This window comes from Bombina bombina, chromosome 3 (assembly GCF_027579735.1).
Source record: "Bombina bombina isolate aBomBom1 chromosome 3, aBomBom1.pri, whole genome shotgun sequence".
NCBI lineage: Eukaryota > Metazoa > Chordata > Amphibia > Anura > Bombinatoridae > Bombina > Bombina bombina.
In genome coordinates this window covers 176,399,850-176,415,250 of record NC_069501.1, presented here as the reverse complement: position 1 = coordinate 176,415,250, position 15,401 = coordinate 176,399,850, and the positions used below count along the sequence as shown (strand labels likewise).

General features: G+C 42.7%; 1 protein-coding gene across 1 annotated transcript in view; it reads right to left on the bottom strand.

The window, feature by feature from the left end:
• The window catches only part of ZNF654 (zinc finger protein 654), a 153,821-nt gene that overhangs the window by 79,562 nt on the left and 58,858 nt on the right, over positions 1 to 15,401 (bottom strand). Inside the window, exon 4 of the mRNA XM_053706032.1 lies at positions 11,062 to 11,197. Within this exon, the coding sequence (XP_053562007.1) occupies positions 11,062 to 11,197 (136 nt within the window). The remainder of the gene's footprint in view (positions 1 to 11,061; positions 11,198 to 15,401) is intronic.

Here is a 15,401-nt window from a genome sequence, read left to right as displayed (position 1 = left end):
CCGGAAAAGAATATAGTTTAAAACCTTTGAAGAAGGAATAAAAGAAAATTCTCAGCCTATTCCATTCCCTAGTATGAGGAATTGGAAAAAAAACCCCTCTGAAAACACAGAAGAATGAATAAGCAGAAATAGTGTTAGCTAGTCTAGAAAAAGAACTAGTTACCTTAATATCCAAAATAATCAACACCTTTTCAACAAAGAACAAATGTACTTTAATAAAAAAATAAAATAAAAAAGTAGATTTGTTTGTGTCAATATCTGATGAAGAAAATTCTGAATGAGAAAAAACATCATCAGAGGATAAATCAGTATGTTGTTGGTTATTGAAACTTCAATAATTAAAAAAAGAAGTTTGAAAAGGACCTAAAAATTTTATTAGAAGGCACGATGTCAGACAAAGCCTTTAAAATAGAATCAGAAAAATATTTCTTATAAATCTTCTAAATATTTCTTGTACATAAGATGTAAAAAGAATGGTAATATATAAAGCATAAATACTAATGGATTCTGCATGTAAAAGTTTATCATGATAACTTATTACAAACCATAGCTAAAGAAACATTCATAACATTTAAAATAAATGAACTTAGCTTTGGTAGGACTGAACTCAATCAACAGGAATTCTCTTAAGATTGTTTTGAATCAGGAACAGTGAAATCTTGCAATATGTAATAGAAAAAAAACAATATTTAAAGCAAAATTATCAAATTCCTTAAATGACAGTTTCAGGAATGGGAAAAGAATGCAAAATAATAAGCTTCTAGAAACCAGAAGCAATAAAAAAGTGAGGTTTAAATAATGTGAGGAAAAAAAGTGAAACAAAAAATATGTCCACATTTTTTGGCGCCAAATATGACGCCCACATTATTGGCGCTAAATACAACGCCCATATATTTGGCGCCAAGTATGACGCCACATCCTCTGACGCCAGAACCGACGCCCACATTTTTTGGTGCAAAAAAATGTCTGAATACACATGCGTCAAAAATGACGTTTAACAGAATACAACTTCCGCCGTCAACTACGGCGCCGGAAATGACGAAATTTTTGCGCCAAGAATGACGCAATAAAAAGAAACATTTTCTGCCCCCACGAGCCTAACAGCACACAGGAAAAAATGATCAATTGAAAATTTTCAAGGTAAAGAAAAAATGAATTAAAATGCATTATCCCAAATAATGAAACTGACAGTCTGGATTTTAAAGGAATACTGATTATCCTGAATCATGACAAATATAAGTTTAAAGACATATTTAGAACTTTACATAGAAAGTGCCCAACCATAGCTTAGAGTGTCATAATAAAATAAGACTTACTTACCCTAAGACACTCATCTACATATAGTAGACAGCCAAACCAGAGAATCAGTAGAGGTAATGGTATATAAGAGTATATCGTCGATCTGAAAAGGGAGGTAAGAGATGAATCTCTACGACCGATAACAAAGAACCTATGAAATAGATCCCGTAGAAGGAGACCATTGAATTCAAATAGGCAATACTCTCTTCACATCCCTCTGACATTCACTGCACTCTGAGAGGAAAACCGGGCTCCAGCCTGCTGCGAAGCGCATATCAACGTAGAATCTAGCACAAACTTACTTCACCACCTCCATGGGAGGCAAAGTTTGTAAAACTGAATTGTGGGTGGGGTGAGGGGTGTATTTATAGGCATTTTAAGGTTTGGGAAACTTTGCCCCTCCTGGTAGGAATGTATATCCCATACGTCACTAGCTCATGGACTCTTGCTAATTACATGAAAGAAAACATTTTTATCTACTTTGTCATAAAAATATACTGTGTGTGGCTTAAAAGGATAGGAAAGTCAAAAAGAAACTTGCAAGAATCATAGAGTCATTTTAAGACACTTAAATTCACTTCTATTTTTAAATGTGCTTTGTTCCTCTTGGTATTCCTTGAAGAAAATTAATATGCACATATCCTACCATAGTGGGAGCTAGCTGCCGATTGGTGCCTGCATACATTTGTCTCTTGTGATTGGCTGACTAGATATGTTAATCTAGTTGCCAGTAGTGCAATGCTGTTCCCTCAGCAAATAATAAGAGAATTAAGCAAATTTGATAATATTAGTAAATTGTTGTTTAAAAGTGTATGTTCTTATATTAGTGGGGCCCCCTAGACCTCTCCTACAGGATCTCAACCTACAGAATAACGAACAGAATATAGCCCTACTACAGTGCTTAGGTTAAACTAGCATGTTAATGACCATATATGTTAGGAACATTTAAGTGGCTTCCATCCCTGAGGATATCACTTTTATTCTGTTTCTTTTATTATGTAGAGCCAAAAGCTTTCTGCATTTTTATTGCTGCTGTGACTGTTGTTCACTAACATCTGAACACCTACGATAACTACATGGCTTATGTTAACATGGTTTTATTCAGACTTGCCTTCGTTTGTGGAGATGAGATGTAGGGTAGTGAGTTTACCAATTGTAATTTGCTCAGGAAACCATGTTGCCAGCTAATAACATGATCCCTGCAAAGAATACTTGACTCACATATGTCTTTGCAAAGTATAGAGTCTCTGCAATCATATCTAATTTATTGTGCTGGGCAACATATTCAGGTATACTTACTAATTAAGCTACAGTTTTCTTTAGTTTTTTCAGTTTAGATTAAAAAGTTATGTAGCTATGCTTAACAGTTCATATTGTTGTTCTTTTTATTTATGTCTTTACGGTTGTGTTTAAATTACAACATAATCTGCCTTCATCAGAAACATCCAGTTGCAGTTAATATACTGTGATGAATAACCGCATTAAGTTTGAGTTGCCAACTAATAACATGATCCCTACTAAGAATATTTGACTCACATATGTCTTTGCAAAGTATAGAGTCTCTACAACCTGCAACCATATTTAATTTAATGGTTTGTGCTGGGCAACATATTCAGGTATACATACTAATATTAATCTACAGTTTTGTTTTAGGTTTAGTTTAGTTTAGAAAGTTAAAAATAAGAGAGCTGATGACTTCCGGTGGGCGGGCTGAAGAGTGAGCAGCCTAGAGAAAGAGCTCCGGAGCTGGAATTCTTTTGAAAGTGGCATTGCCATTAAAAATATACCTAACTAAGTGACATTGCTGCTCCTTACAAGCCCAAATGCATACTAGCCTTGGTACATCTGGTGCCTGGCGTTTTTGATGCTGGTAAATCACATCTACCCCCACCGCAAGCACAACAGCACAGAGAAGTGCATTTGTAAATATCTTTGCGGTGTCTTGGAAGACAGCGGAGACAACCGAACTGACCCCTGGAGGCAATTGGGACACTGAGGATCGGACCCCCAACACATAGGGCAAAAACAGAACAACACGACTAAGGCTTGTCTGCCCGGTAGTCACCGGCCATTGGTACCGGTGGGATTGCCCCTTTAACTGCCTGCGCTGAACGGAACGACCTGCGGCCTCCTACTACACTTACCGGAGAAGCCCCGAGGAGAGTGGCAAGTCTGGGGGACCGGGAGAGACGAATGGAGCCATCTCTAATGGCCACACCAAGCGCAAGTTAGTGGCGCGAAAAGCCCGGTCGCCATCTTAACGGACAGGCAGCAGCCAGCAGAGTGCTCTCCCTCCCCACAAGTTGCGGATTAACTGAGGCGCATAAGAAGTCTCTGAAGGATCACAACCGAATGCTTCTGACAGGCTCCCACACAGGAGGATCTCTTCCTGACATCAAACTGAGAAGGCAGGGTAACGTAGCACTCACGCTCCCACACATGAGTCCCACACACGCAGTTATAAAACTCTTTGTTTGTCTGACACTGGGCCAGGGAATCACAGCTTGCTCTCAGTGTTAATACAGCACAGTGAGGAACCTCAGCCAATTTGTGCTATAAGGGGAATACTGGACACTGGGTGTGTAGCGGGGTACAGGAATAGTACACCGGCTCTGGCCTGAGAGTGACTTTGACAACCTAGCTGCTTCTTGGGGATAAGGCCATACATCAGGCCCAAGTCACACTAGCTTATTACCCTAATAATCTCAACTGCCCAGGATTTGGCACAAAGAAACACTGAACAGTTAAAGTTGGGACTTTGTACAGGAGCTCCCAAAAGGGTGGAGAGCTAAACCAAATAATTGTGAAACTTGTGAACAGTGAATATTGTATTTTTGCGCTTTGTCCATTTACTTTCCTTTTTATTTCTTTGTGTTTATTGTCTTTCTCTTGCTCATTGCCCTAATTGTCTGCTACTAATACAAAGTGTGTTGTTTTGTGCCAGTACATGGATAGGTTTCTGTCTAGTGGCAGAATGTCGGGCAAAAACAAAAATGTAGGCAAGGGCAGGGGAGCTGCTGACCAGCTACAGGAAGCACCTTCTAGTGTGCTGGAGCCCAACACAAGTTCTATAGACACGCATGTGGTGGTTCAGCAGCTCTCCTCCATCTTCCTTCCAAAAATAGAGAGTTTGCAAAAAGGGCTGGACCATCTGACAGGGGAAATGAAGCAGTTCTCAGTTAGATTTACAGAAATGGAGGATAGAGTCTCAGGGCTAGAGGACACTTCAGTAACTCATGACACCCAGCTAGACGCCTTGTTGAAGCAAAACATAAATTTACACCAGAGGTTAGAGGATCTAGAGAATAGGTCGCGCCGCAATAATCTGCGCATTATAGGTGTACCTGAAAACGTTAAGCCTAAAGACCTCATATGCTTTGTGGAAGACACTTTGCCTAGGCTTCTCAAACTGACCCCAGCAATATTTAAGGGTAGTGTGGAACGGGCGCACAGGGTGGGCCCAGAAAGGCAACAAGAGAGGGGAAATACATAGCCTAGGCAGGTCATGGTTAAACTGTTACATTTTCAGCTTAAAATAGAGTTACTGCGTGCATACAGAAAGACCTCCCCAGTTTTGTTTGAAGGCACTAGACTCCTGATTTTTCAGGATTACTCCTCTGAGCTTATGAGGAAACGCAAGGAGTTCTCCCCAATCTGCTCAGAGCTAAACAGGAAAGGTAGGAAGGTGTACCTCTTGTATCCAGCTAGACTAAAGCTTTTGACCTCCTCTGGCCCCAAGTTCTTTGATTCCCCGAGAGAAGCCATAGAGTATTTGAGAGTCAGCAGGGAGGGAGAGGGAGCAAACTCACCTAGATCACCCCGCTCAGATCCGGGATGAAAATCAGGAGTGAACACCTAGAGTAATATCACAGCTTACACCCTAAGGGGAGTTAGCCCTGAATCTGATCACTGGTTTTAAATGTTATATTGTTATGTATACTTTTACAGATAAGTTTGATTATTTTGCTATTTTTCTGTGTATAGTATTGGTTGCATTCAGAATGATGACCACTCCCTTTAATTGTTCTCCAAAAGAAAGATCGTTGGATGGGCTCCCTAACAGAATTAGAATACCGACCCCGAGCTCAAAACCTCCTTATGGGGTACCCCAGAGTTTACTTTTTCTTTGTTTATCAATAGAACAGCAGGAATTGCTCCTGCGTCAGCCGCACCCATATGGCTGCTGCTTACCTATCTACGCCTGTAGAATTGGCTGTAACCCACCACCCACTCTTTATATCATAGCTAAACTAATTAAGGACAATTTAAGGGGTGGCACTATAGCTCAATGCCCAGATGTGGCGTACCTGGAACCTAATAGTTTAAATATTTATGATGATATAGATAGAAAAAGAAACCCCCACTCCAAAGAGCTGTATACTATAATGTACTCAGGTACGATGCTTCAGATTTCTGGTACACGATGTAGTGAAATGCTAAGGGCAGGGGAAGAAGTTTGGGATACAAATACTGCAAGGGCCCTGAAAAGGGTTAACTCTGAGCCAAACTAACCATGCCTATGTATTGCACCAATATGTTTAGTTATGCAGCTAAGATTGTTTATCATGTTATGTTTTTATTTTATGTTATACTGGTCACTGGTGATGCGGTCACTCATTCAACTATTAGCCACTGTGAGATTGAACTGTTTGCTCTACACTTTGAAGGGACTGACTCCAAGTTGTTTAGCCTAGGGTTACATTATATACAGCTTAAGAGTATTTTTTCCCTACTGTTACAACCAAGGGAACAACAGCACCCAATTTTATATCAATCATATTTATTCAATTGTTACATACCCACTTATACCTATAGAATTGTCTGGAACTCATTGCCCAGTTTTCAAATAGACATGCTAGTCAATTATACCTCAAGGAATGGAACACTGAATCAACAGCCGGATGTGGCGTGTCCGGAATACATTAGATTAAATGCTCATGACAGTAGAGATGTGATACAAAATCCCCATTCTAGAGGGTGTTATACCTTATTAGCTCCCGAAGCTGGGTTGTGTGTAACTGGATTGGTTGATGTAGAGTACTTTTTTTGTGTTTGTGGAAGAGATGAAATATATATTTTTTTTTTTTTATTTATTTTTTTTTTTTTTCCCTTTCTCTCTATCCCCCTTCTCCCCGCCCTCTATCCCTCAGATCAGGATATGGAGGAAGTCGGAGACCTAGGACTATCCCTTGATCACTAAATGACGGTAAGACTTATGTCCTGGAATGTGGGGGGGATTAACTCCCCCACTAAAAGGAGCATGATCCTGACACATTTGAGACGTTTAGGAACGGATATTGCGTTCCTACAGGAGACCCACCTCTCCGAGGAGGAACACGAGAGATTGAAAAGAGATTGGGTGGGCTCGGTGGAATATGTATCACACACTAGAGCTAGCAGGGGCATAGCAATCTTACTGGGAAAAAGAGGCCAGACTGAGATACTGACTACACACAAGGACCCGGAGGGGCGATACTTGATAGTGCAGGTTAAAATTCACCAAAGAATATTGGTACTTTGCAATATCTACGCACCAAATTGCAAGTCAGCCGCATTTTGGACCAAACTTGTCCAGGACTTGACCCCATATGTAGGCATGGATGTGGTATTAGGGGGGGACTTCAATCTGGCCCCAAACCCTTTATGCGACAGAATGCAAGACCCGGATCGCCCTAGGGCAGGAAAGAGGCCTAACGGCAAGGGAACCTTTGAAAAGAAAGTGTTTTCCAGACTCACTGACTCCTTACAACTGGTAGACATTTGGAGGTTGAGAAACTCGGAAAGCAAGGATTTTACTTGCATATCTAGAGCGACCCCAACACTTTCTCGCATTGACCTCTTTATGATCTCCCCCAACATAATTCCGAAGGTCACTAGAACCAAAATACATAGCGTGGTGATCTCAGATCACGCCCCAGTCGAATTGGAATTCTCTGTGGGCCCTATTGTCACGAACAAGAACACGCTTAGATTTCCGAGTTATCTCTGCACCTCAGATGCCTTCATCAAATATTTGGTCCATGCATGGAACGATTACTATACGGATAATCAGAACCATTTGGATACACCCGAATTGTTTTGGAATACAGCCAAAGCAGTGTTAACGGGAAATGTCATTTCCTATGTTGCCACATTACGTAGGAAACTTCAGGCTAAACTACAAAGCTTACAGGAGAACTTGACGGGGTCCTACCAGACCTATTGCAGGGATCCTAATCCCTCAACAAAAGACAAATATCTTACTTGTAAAGGGGAATTGGATGCATTTTTGCATCATCAAGCAGTGACACAGCTTCTCAAAACTAACGCCAAGTATTACCGAGGGGGTGACAGATCAGGCAAACTACTGGCCTCCCTGACATCTCAACGGGAAACGCGCAAGCCTATTGCAGCTCTTAAATACGGCAATAAAACTCATAAGTCTCCTCAAGCAATCGTGGATGTCCTGGCTAAATACTTCACTGATGTATATTCTTCTCAGAGGGTTCCTTCCGAGGAGTTTATCTCTTCCTTCTGGGAAGGCCTAGACTTACCGCAGATTAATCAGGAACACTTAGAGGCTTTAAATGCAGCCATCTCTCCTGAGGAGATACTGAAAACAATCTCCTCTTTATCTAATGGTAAAGCGGCAGGCCCAGACGGGCTGCCCATAGAATTTTACAAAACACTGAAAACTCAAGTCACCCCTACTCTGACTAAGTTGTATAACTCATACTACAAAGAGTTGACTCCCCCTTCAAAATTATTTACCATGGCGCATGTATCCCCGATACCAAAACCTGGAAAAAACCCAGAACTACCTGAATCTTATCGCCCCATTTCCCTTCTCGACTCCGACTACAAGATTTTGATGAAAATCTTGACGGACCGGCTAAAATTTATTCTTACAGAGATCATACACCCCGATCAGACTGGGTTCATGTGCAATAGATCCTCAGTAACCAATGTCAGGCGTGTTTTACATGCGATTGCACATTTCAAGGGTGGGTCAATAAAGGAGAGAACACAGGATGAATCAGAGGCCTTCCTGCTGTCACTTGACGCAGAGAAGGCCTTTGACAGAGTGGTATGGAGTCACCTGTTCGACTCATTACGGCGCTTTGGCTTCTCAGGCTCCTTTTTGAGATTTATCTGCAATGTCTATGAGACACCCTGGATTCATGTCATGGCAAATGGTCTATTTTCTCCTCGCATTGTTTTACAGAGAGGTACTCGTCAGGGATGTCCCCTCTCTCCCCTCCTCTTCAATCTTGCTTTGGAGCCTCTGGCTATCAAACTGCGAACTGTATTTCCTGGCATCGCCATAGGCGAAGCAAACCTGCATTTAGCTATTTATGCGGATGATATGCTTCTGTTTGTAGAGCACCCGGCAAAACATATTCCGAAAATTTTAGCAACAATAGAAGCCTTTGGATCTTTTTCGGGGTACCGAATAAATGAAGGCAAGTCAGAGATTTTATGGTTACGAAAGCATCCTGTGCAGACTACTGCCTACCCATTTAAAGATGCCACCCCCAATATGACCTATCTGGGGATACGTTTATTGACAGACATTGATACCTTATATCATAATAACTTCTCCCGGGTTTGTAAGGACATCCAACAAACGCTAGAAGGACGGAAACGGCTACCTGTTTCCCTATCGGGACGAGTGGGCCTGATCAAGATGGTGATTCTACCACGAATTTTATACCCCATCCTGATGTTACCCTTCCTATCAACAAAGCAGGACCTGGCTCTATATACTAAAGCCGTCACGAGTTTTCTTTGGAAAGGGGGTAAACCAAGAATAGCCATTGCAAAATTATACGCATCCCCGTCTCAGGGAGGACTGGGACTACCCAACCTTAGACTATATAATTGGGCGGCCTTGGACCGCCTAGTGTTAGATTGGCAACTGAACACTTGTCATTTTTATGACACTGCACTAGAGGATTCTGCCACAGGTGACCACAGTCTAACCTACCTATCACATGCTCAACTCAGCAAGATTCCACTGGAAATAAAAGGCAACTTTCTTTATAGAGACACGCTAAAGGCCTGGCAGCTAACGCTGCGCCATATGGACCGGACCTATATGTCATCCAGAATGATCCCGCTGAGGCGGAATGCTGACTTCCCTCCGGGGATAAACACCTCTCCCTTTGCGTTATGGGAGGCGGTGGGCCTGCGCTCAGTGGGAGACTCCTTGGATCTGAATACAAAGAGCATTAAATCGTTTACCGACCTACAGAACCAATTTCAAATACCTAAAACTCATTTCTATGCCTATTTACAGATGAGGCACTATGTCAATCAATTAATCACCATGGACCCACACTTTTGGGAATCCCATGCTCTCAACCCCTCCGTGGTCTCCTTTAGGTTAGGCAGATTTACAATCTCAGGTATATACAAATCATTAATTGGGAAGACCGAAACTAAAAATTTAGAGACCCTAGTAAACATATGGAGTAAAGATGTAGATGAAGAAGATTTAACAACCATGATTCAGGGCAGCTTAGAAACAGTACGAAGGGCGACACTGTCTATGACGTTTAGAGAATCACAGGTCAGAATGTTGCATAGGGACTATCTGACGCCTCGCAGACTGACCAAGTGGCACACTGACATAGCAAATGAATGCAGCAAATGCAGATTGGGAGACCCCGACTTCCTTCACTATTTTTTTAAATGCCCCCGAGTGAGACAGTTCTGGGGCAGGGTGGTCTTCTGGATAAACAATACCTTAGCAGTCAGAACTGATATTGGAATCAAACAAATTTGCCTTCTCGACTGGGAAGAACTAAGGCCCAGGCTGAGGCCGCTACTCACTACAATAATTCTGGTGGCTAGGAAAGTCATTCTGAAAGTATGGACCCTGACAGAGGCTCCATCGTTTACAGTGTTCAAACGATGCATACACCATCAGCTAATGGTAGAACAGCTAGACACCAAAATAGACACGAACAGACGACTCAGACATTTTCTGAATAAATGGCGGGAATCAATTAGCACGTTGAATATTGATCAGCAAAAGCAGATTCTGAAGCCATTTGCTCAAACTGAGCTTATGCTGACTGCTTCACTGAGAGGGGAGTGGGGATTTCTATACCAGTGAGAGGGCGGAGGGCGGTGGAGACCCCTTTTTTTTTTTTATCATTGACGACTGTAAATTATATTGGATCATTACTTTTATATTGTCTGAAATGTATCTTGTATGTTATGTTATCTATTCTCCTCAATAAAAATATATTTAAAAAAAAAAAAAATAAGAGAGCTCGGGTAGCAGATAATGAGAAAATCTTGGTGAACATGACAGTCGATACTTGCCATGTCTGTCTGGAATGAATTTTCATGTATTCTTTTATTATAACCCAATATATTTCATGTTGTGGAAGCCCGCTTCATAGTCGTATACAGACATGAAACAAACCAGCTCATAGGGTTATTTTCCTGCAATCCAGGTCTATTATTCTCATTTGTTGAGTATCATTTGTTTTCCTTACAATATCTATTGTGAATGTATTAAGTGTGTTCTTACACAATTTCAAATTGTCTGTATGTAAATGTTTACATGATGTATGCCCAAGCTCTCTTCAATAAAAAAAAAAAAAAAAAAAAAAAAAAAAAAAAAGTGTATGTTCTATCCAAATCAGGGAAGAAAACAAAATGTGGGTTTCCTGTCCTTTTAAGTATAAAAATAGACTAGGATACAACATTGCACAATATTAAATCAATATTTTTAGCTTTAACAAATGGCATGCTGCAATTAAAACCAACCTGTATCTTGTGGTTCAGATTTTCCCTTGAGAATTGCTTGTAATACAGGTTGTTCCCATGGTCCTCCATCTTTAATAATGCCAACTACCAACCTCAGGTCTTTGTTGTCATATCGTTTAAGCAGGCTGTGGCATTCCTACAAAAACAATGGGAGTTAAAGCATATTTTTCAAATTCAGATTAATTTGAACTGAATTCTAACTTAACTCTAGATATTCAAAGTACGAAATGACACTGTATGCTTTATCTAAATTGGGAAAGTTTAATCTTCACATCACTTTAATGTTTTGTATATTTTTTGCGTATTCATTGTACTTTCCCAGGTGCCCTAATATTGGGGGTCCTAAAGTCCCTTCGATTAGACCTTCACTCTGCTGCTAAATTGCCTCCTTCAAACAACTACTTAATGTTTAGTTTGCTGGAATTATAGCTGACTGTTTTGTTCCTACCTGGCTACAAAAACAAATTATGCTTACCTGATAATTTAATTTCCATCTGTGAGAGGAGAGTCCACTGCTTCATTCATTACTTTTGGGAACAAATACCCAAGCTCTAGAGGACACTGAGTGAAAAAAAAAAACGGGAGGGTAAAAGGAGGCGGACCCTAAACTGAGGGCACCACAGTCTTTAGAACCCGTCTCCCAAAAGCTGTTTCCGCCGAAGCAAACATAAAAATTTGTAAAGAGGACCAAGTCGCCGCCTTACAAATCTGCTCCATAGAAGCATCGTTTTTAAAAGCCCAAGTAGAGGCCACAGCCCTAGCTGAATGAGCCGTAATCCTGAGGAGGCTAATGTCCCGCTGTCTCATAGGCCAGACGGATAATGCTCCTCAACCAAAAAGACAGTGAAGAGGCCCTCTGCGCTTCCCTGAATACACAACAAACAAAGACTTAGACTGTCTGAATTCCTTCGTGGCCTGAAGATAAAACTTCAAGGCTCAAACCACATCCAAATTATGAAGCAACCTCTCCTTTGACGAAGAAAAGTTAGGACACAAAGAAGGAACTACTATTTTCTGATTGATGCTATGATTCGACACAACCTTAGGGAGAAACCCCAAACCAATGCGAAGAACAGCCTTATCAGGGTGAAAAAAACAAGTATGGTGGCTCAAATTGCAAAGCCGCTAACTCAGACTCTGCGAGCTGATGCGATAGCCAGTAGAAATAGAACCTTCCAGGAAAGAATCTTAATGTTAAGCGAATGGATAGGCTCAAACGGAGCCCCCTGCAAAATCTTAAGAACCAAGATTAAGCTCCAAGGAGGAGCCAAATTTCTAAACAGAGCCTGAACCAAGGACTGAATATCAGGAAGCTCCGCAAGCTTCTTGTGTAAGAGCACCGATAAAGCCGAAATCTGTCCCTTTAAGGAACTGGTGGCGAGACCTTTGTCCAGACCATCCTGGAGAAAGGCCAGACCATCCTGGAGAAAGGCCAGAATCTTGGATACCCTAACCTTGTGCCAGGGATATACACGTTCCTCACACCAGGATAAGAAGGTCCTCCAAACCTTATGATAGATGCGCTGACCAGTTTCCTGGCTTGGATGAGAGTATCGATCACTTTCTCAGAAAAGCCTCTCTTGGCCAAGACTAGGCGTTCAATCTCCACGCAGTCAGCCTCAGAGAATCTAGATTTTGGTGAAGAAAAAGGACCCTGAACTAGCAGATCTCTGCGACAGGGTAACCTCCAAGGAGGAGACTTTGACATCCCCACCAGATCCGCAAACCACGTCCTCCGTGGCCATAATGGAGCAATCAGAATGGTCGACACTTGCTCTCGTTTGATGCGGGACACCCACTTGAGGAAGGAGTGGCAAAAGGTGGAAAAATGTAAATTAGGTTGAACACACAAGGCACCGCCAAGGCGTCTATCAGCTCTGCCTGGGGGTCCCTGGAGCGTGACCCTTATCTGGGTAGCTTGAAGTTGAGTCTGGACACCATGAGGTCTATCTCCGGCGTCCCCCATCTGTTGCAGATCTCTGCAAACATCTCGGGATGGAGACACCATTCCCCCGGATGAAACTATTGTCTGCTGAGAAAACCTGCTTCCCAGTTGTCCACACCCGGAATGTGGATTGCTGAGAGCGAACAATTGTGGGTCTCTGCCCATTCCAGAATCTGAGATATTTCCCTCATGGCAAGGAAGCTTCTAGTTCCCCCCTGATGGTTGATGTAAGCCACTGAGGTAATGATGTCCGACTGGAATCTGATGAATCGGGACGACCCCAGATGGGGCCAAGCCCTCAGAGTTTAATATCGCCCGAAGTTCCAGAATATTTATTGACCGAGTCGACTACTCAAGTCCACCTGCCCTGTGCCCTTCTGGCACCCCAAACAGCACCCCATCCTGAGACTAGCGTCCATGGTAACAATTTCCCAGGATGGTCTCAAGAAGGTTGTCCCGGGCAGGTCCACCAAGAGGGATTCCGTCACTCGGCTGTCCAGATAAATCTGTTGGGAATAGGTCTGAGTGATCGCCGTTCCATTGTCTCAACATGCATAACTGAAGAGGTCTGAGATGGAACCTGGCAAATGGATTGACATCTATGCTGGATACCATGAGCCCAATCACCTCCATACACCTGACCAGATGTCCTGGAGGAGGTCGGAAGGGCAAGACAGCTGGACGCAATCTTGGAACGTCTCTGGCCCGTAAAGACAATCTTCATGGATATGGAATCTTATCGTACCCAGGAATTCCACCCTGTTGCTGGGGACCAGAGAACCCTTTCCTTAGTTTATCTTCCAACCATGGGATCGAAGGAGAAGAGCCATCAATTGATCCTCCACAAGACTGCAGGACGGAGCCTGGACCAGAATATCGTCCAGATAAGGAGCCACTGCAATACCTCTGGCTCTCGCAATTGTGAGCAGCGCTCTTAGAACCTTCGTAAAGACCCTTGTGGCAGTCGCCAGACCGAATGGTAGGGCCACAAACTGGTAGTGTTGGTCCAGAAATGAGCATCTCATGAACTTTAAGTGGTCCTTGTGGATTGGCACGTGAAGGTAAGCATCCTTCAGGTGTATTGTCATAAATAGTCTCTCGAACTAGAGGCAGAATCAATCTGATGGTCTTCATTTTGAACGATGGGACTGACAGAAACTTGTTTAGGCACTTAAGGTCCAGAATTGGGCGAAACATGTCCTTTGGAACAACAAAAAGTTTTGAATAATACTCCAGACCTCTCTCTGCTAGAGGGACTGGGGCGATAACTCAGAGAGAGGAGAGATCCCTCACGCAACCTAGGAAGGAATCGCTCTTCTCTGGTCTTGAAGATAGGTTTGACAGGAGGAATCTGCCTCTGGGTGGATGAGTCTTGAATCCTATCCTGTAGCCCTGGGCTATGACCTCCAGAAACCAAGGGTCCTGAAGATCTCTTATCCAGGCCCCCGAAAAAAGGATATAGTCTGTCCCCCAAAAAGATCCAGAGACTGATCAGGGGCTGCCCCTTCATGACAATTTTGTCTCTCCGTGCTTCTTACTCTGCTTGGACCTGTTTCAAGAGTGAGCTGGTTTCCAAGATTCCTTGGACTGCTAGTTATCGTGGTAGGCTGCTGGCATTGAGACTTGTCTGAAAGAAAGGGACGAAAAGTAGACCCCTTAGATTTATTCTTATCCTGCGGTAGGAATGTCCCCTTGCCTCCTGTGACCGTGGATATGATGAAGTCCAGACCTAGAACAAAGAAAACCTTCCCCTGAAACGGAAGGGGAAGTAATCTAGATTTGGAAGTCATGTCCACAGATCACGACTAACCACAGAGCCCTAACAGGCCAGAACAGAAAAACCTGATGTGTTGGCATTCAGGCGAATAATCTGCATATTTGCATCGCAGATGAAAAAATGAGCTACCCTTAAGGCCTTAATTCGTTCCTGTATTTCTTTGAGTGGGGTCTCCACCTCAACCATAGCTGACAGAGCGTCACACCAATAGGTAGCAGATCCAGCAACCGCAGCGACTGCCGCTGCTGGTTGAAAAAGGAACCCTGCGAGTTGGAAAATCTTCCTTAGCATGGACTACAATTTTTTTACCCATGGGCACCTTAAACAAAGAGCTATCCTCGAGCGGGATAGTCTTATGCTTAGCAAGCGTGGGAATGACCCCCCTATAGTTCGAGCTGAGAGTCTGGGACGGGGAACAGCTTTTTAAAAGAAGTAGAAGGGAGGGGAAAATGACGGGCCAAGTTTCTCACATTCATAATAATAGCCATTTTGACTGGAAGGTCTGTGGTACCACCCTGTCCTCGTAAACCCCTTCTAGTTTAAGCATCGAAGGTTCCTACAGCAGTTTCACCTATGGGACCTCTAACGTAGCTAGCACCTCCTTTACCAGGAAGCGAA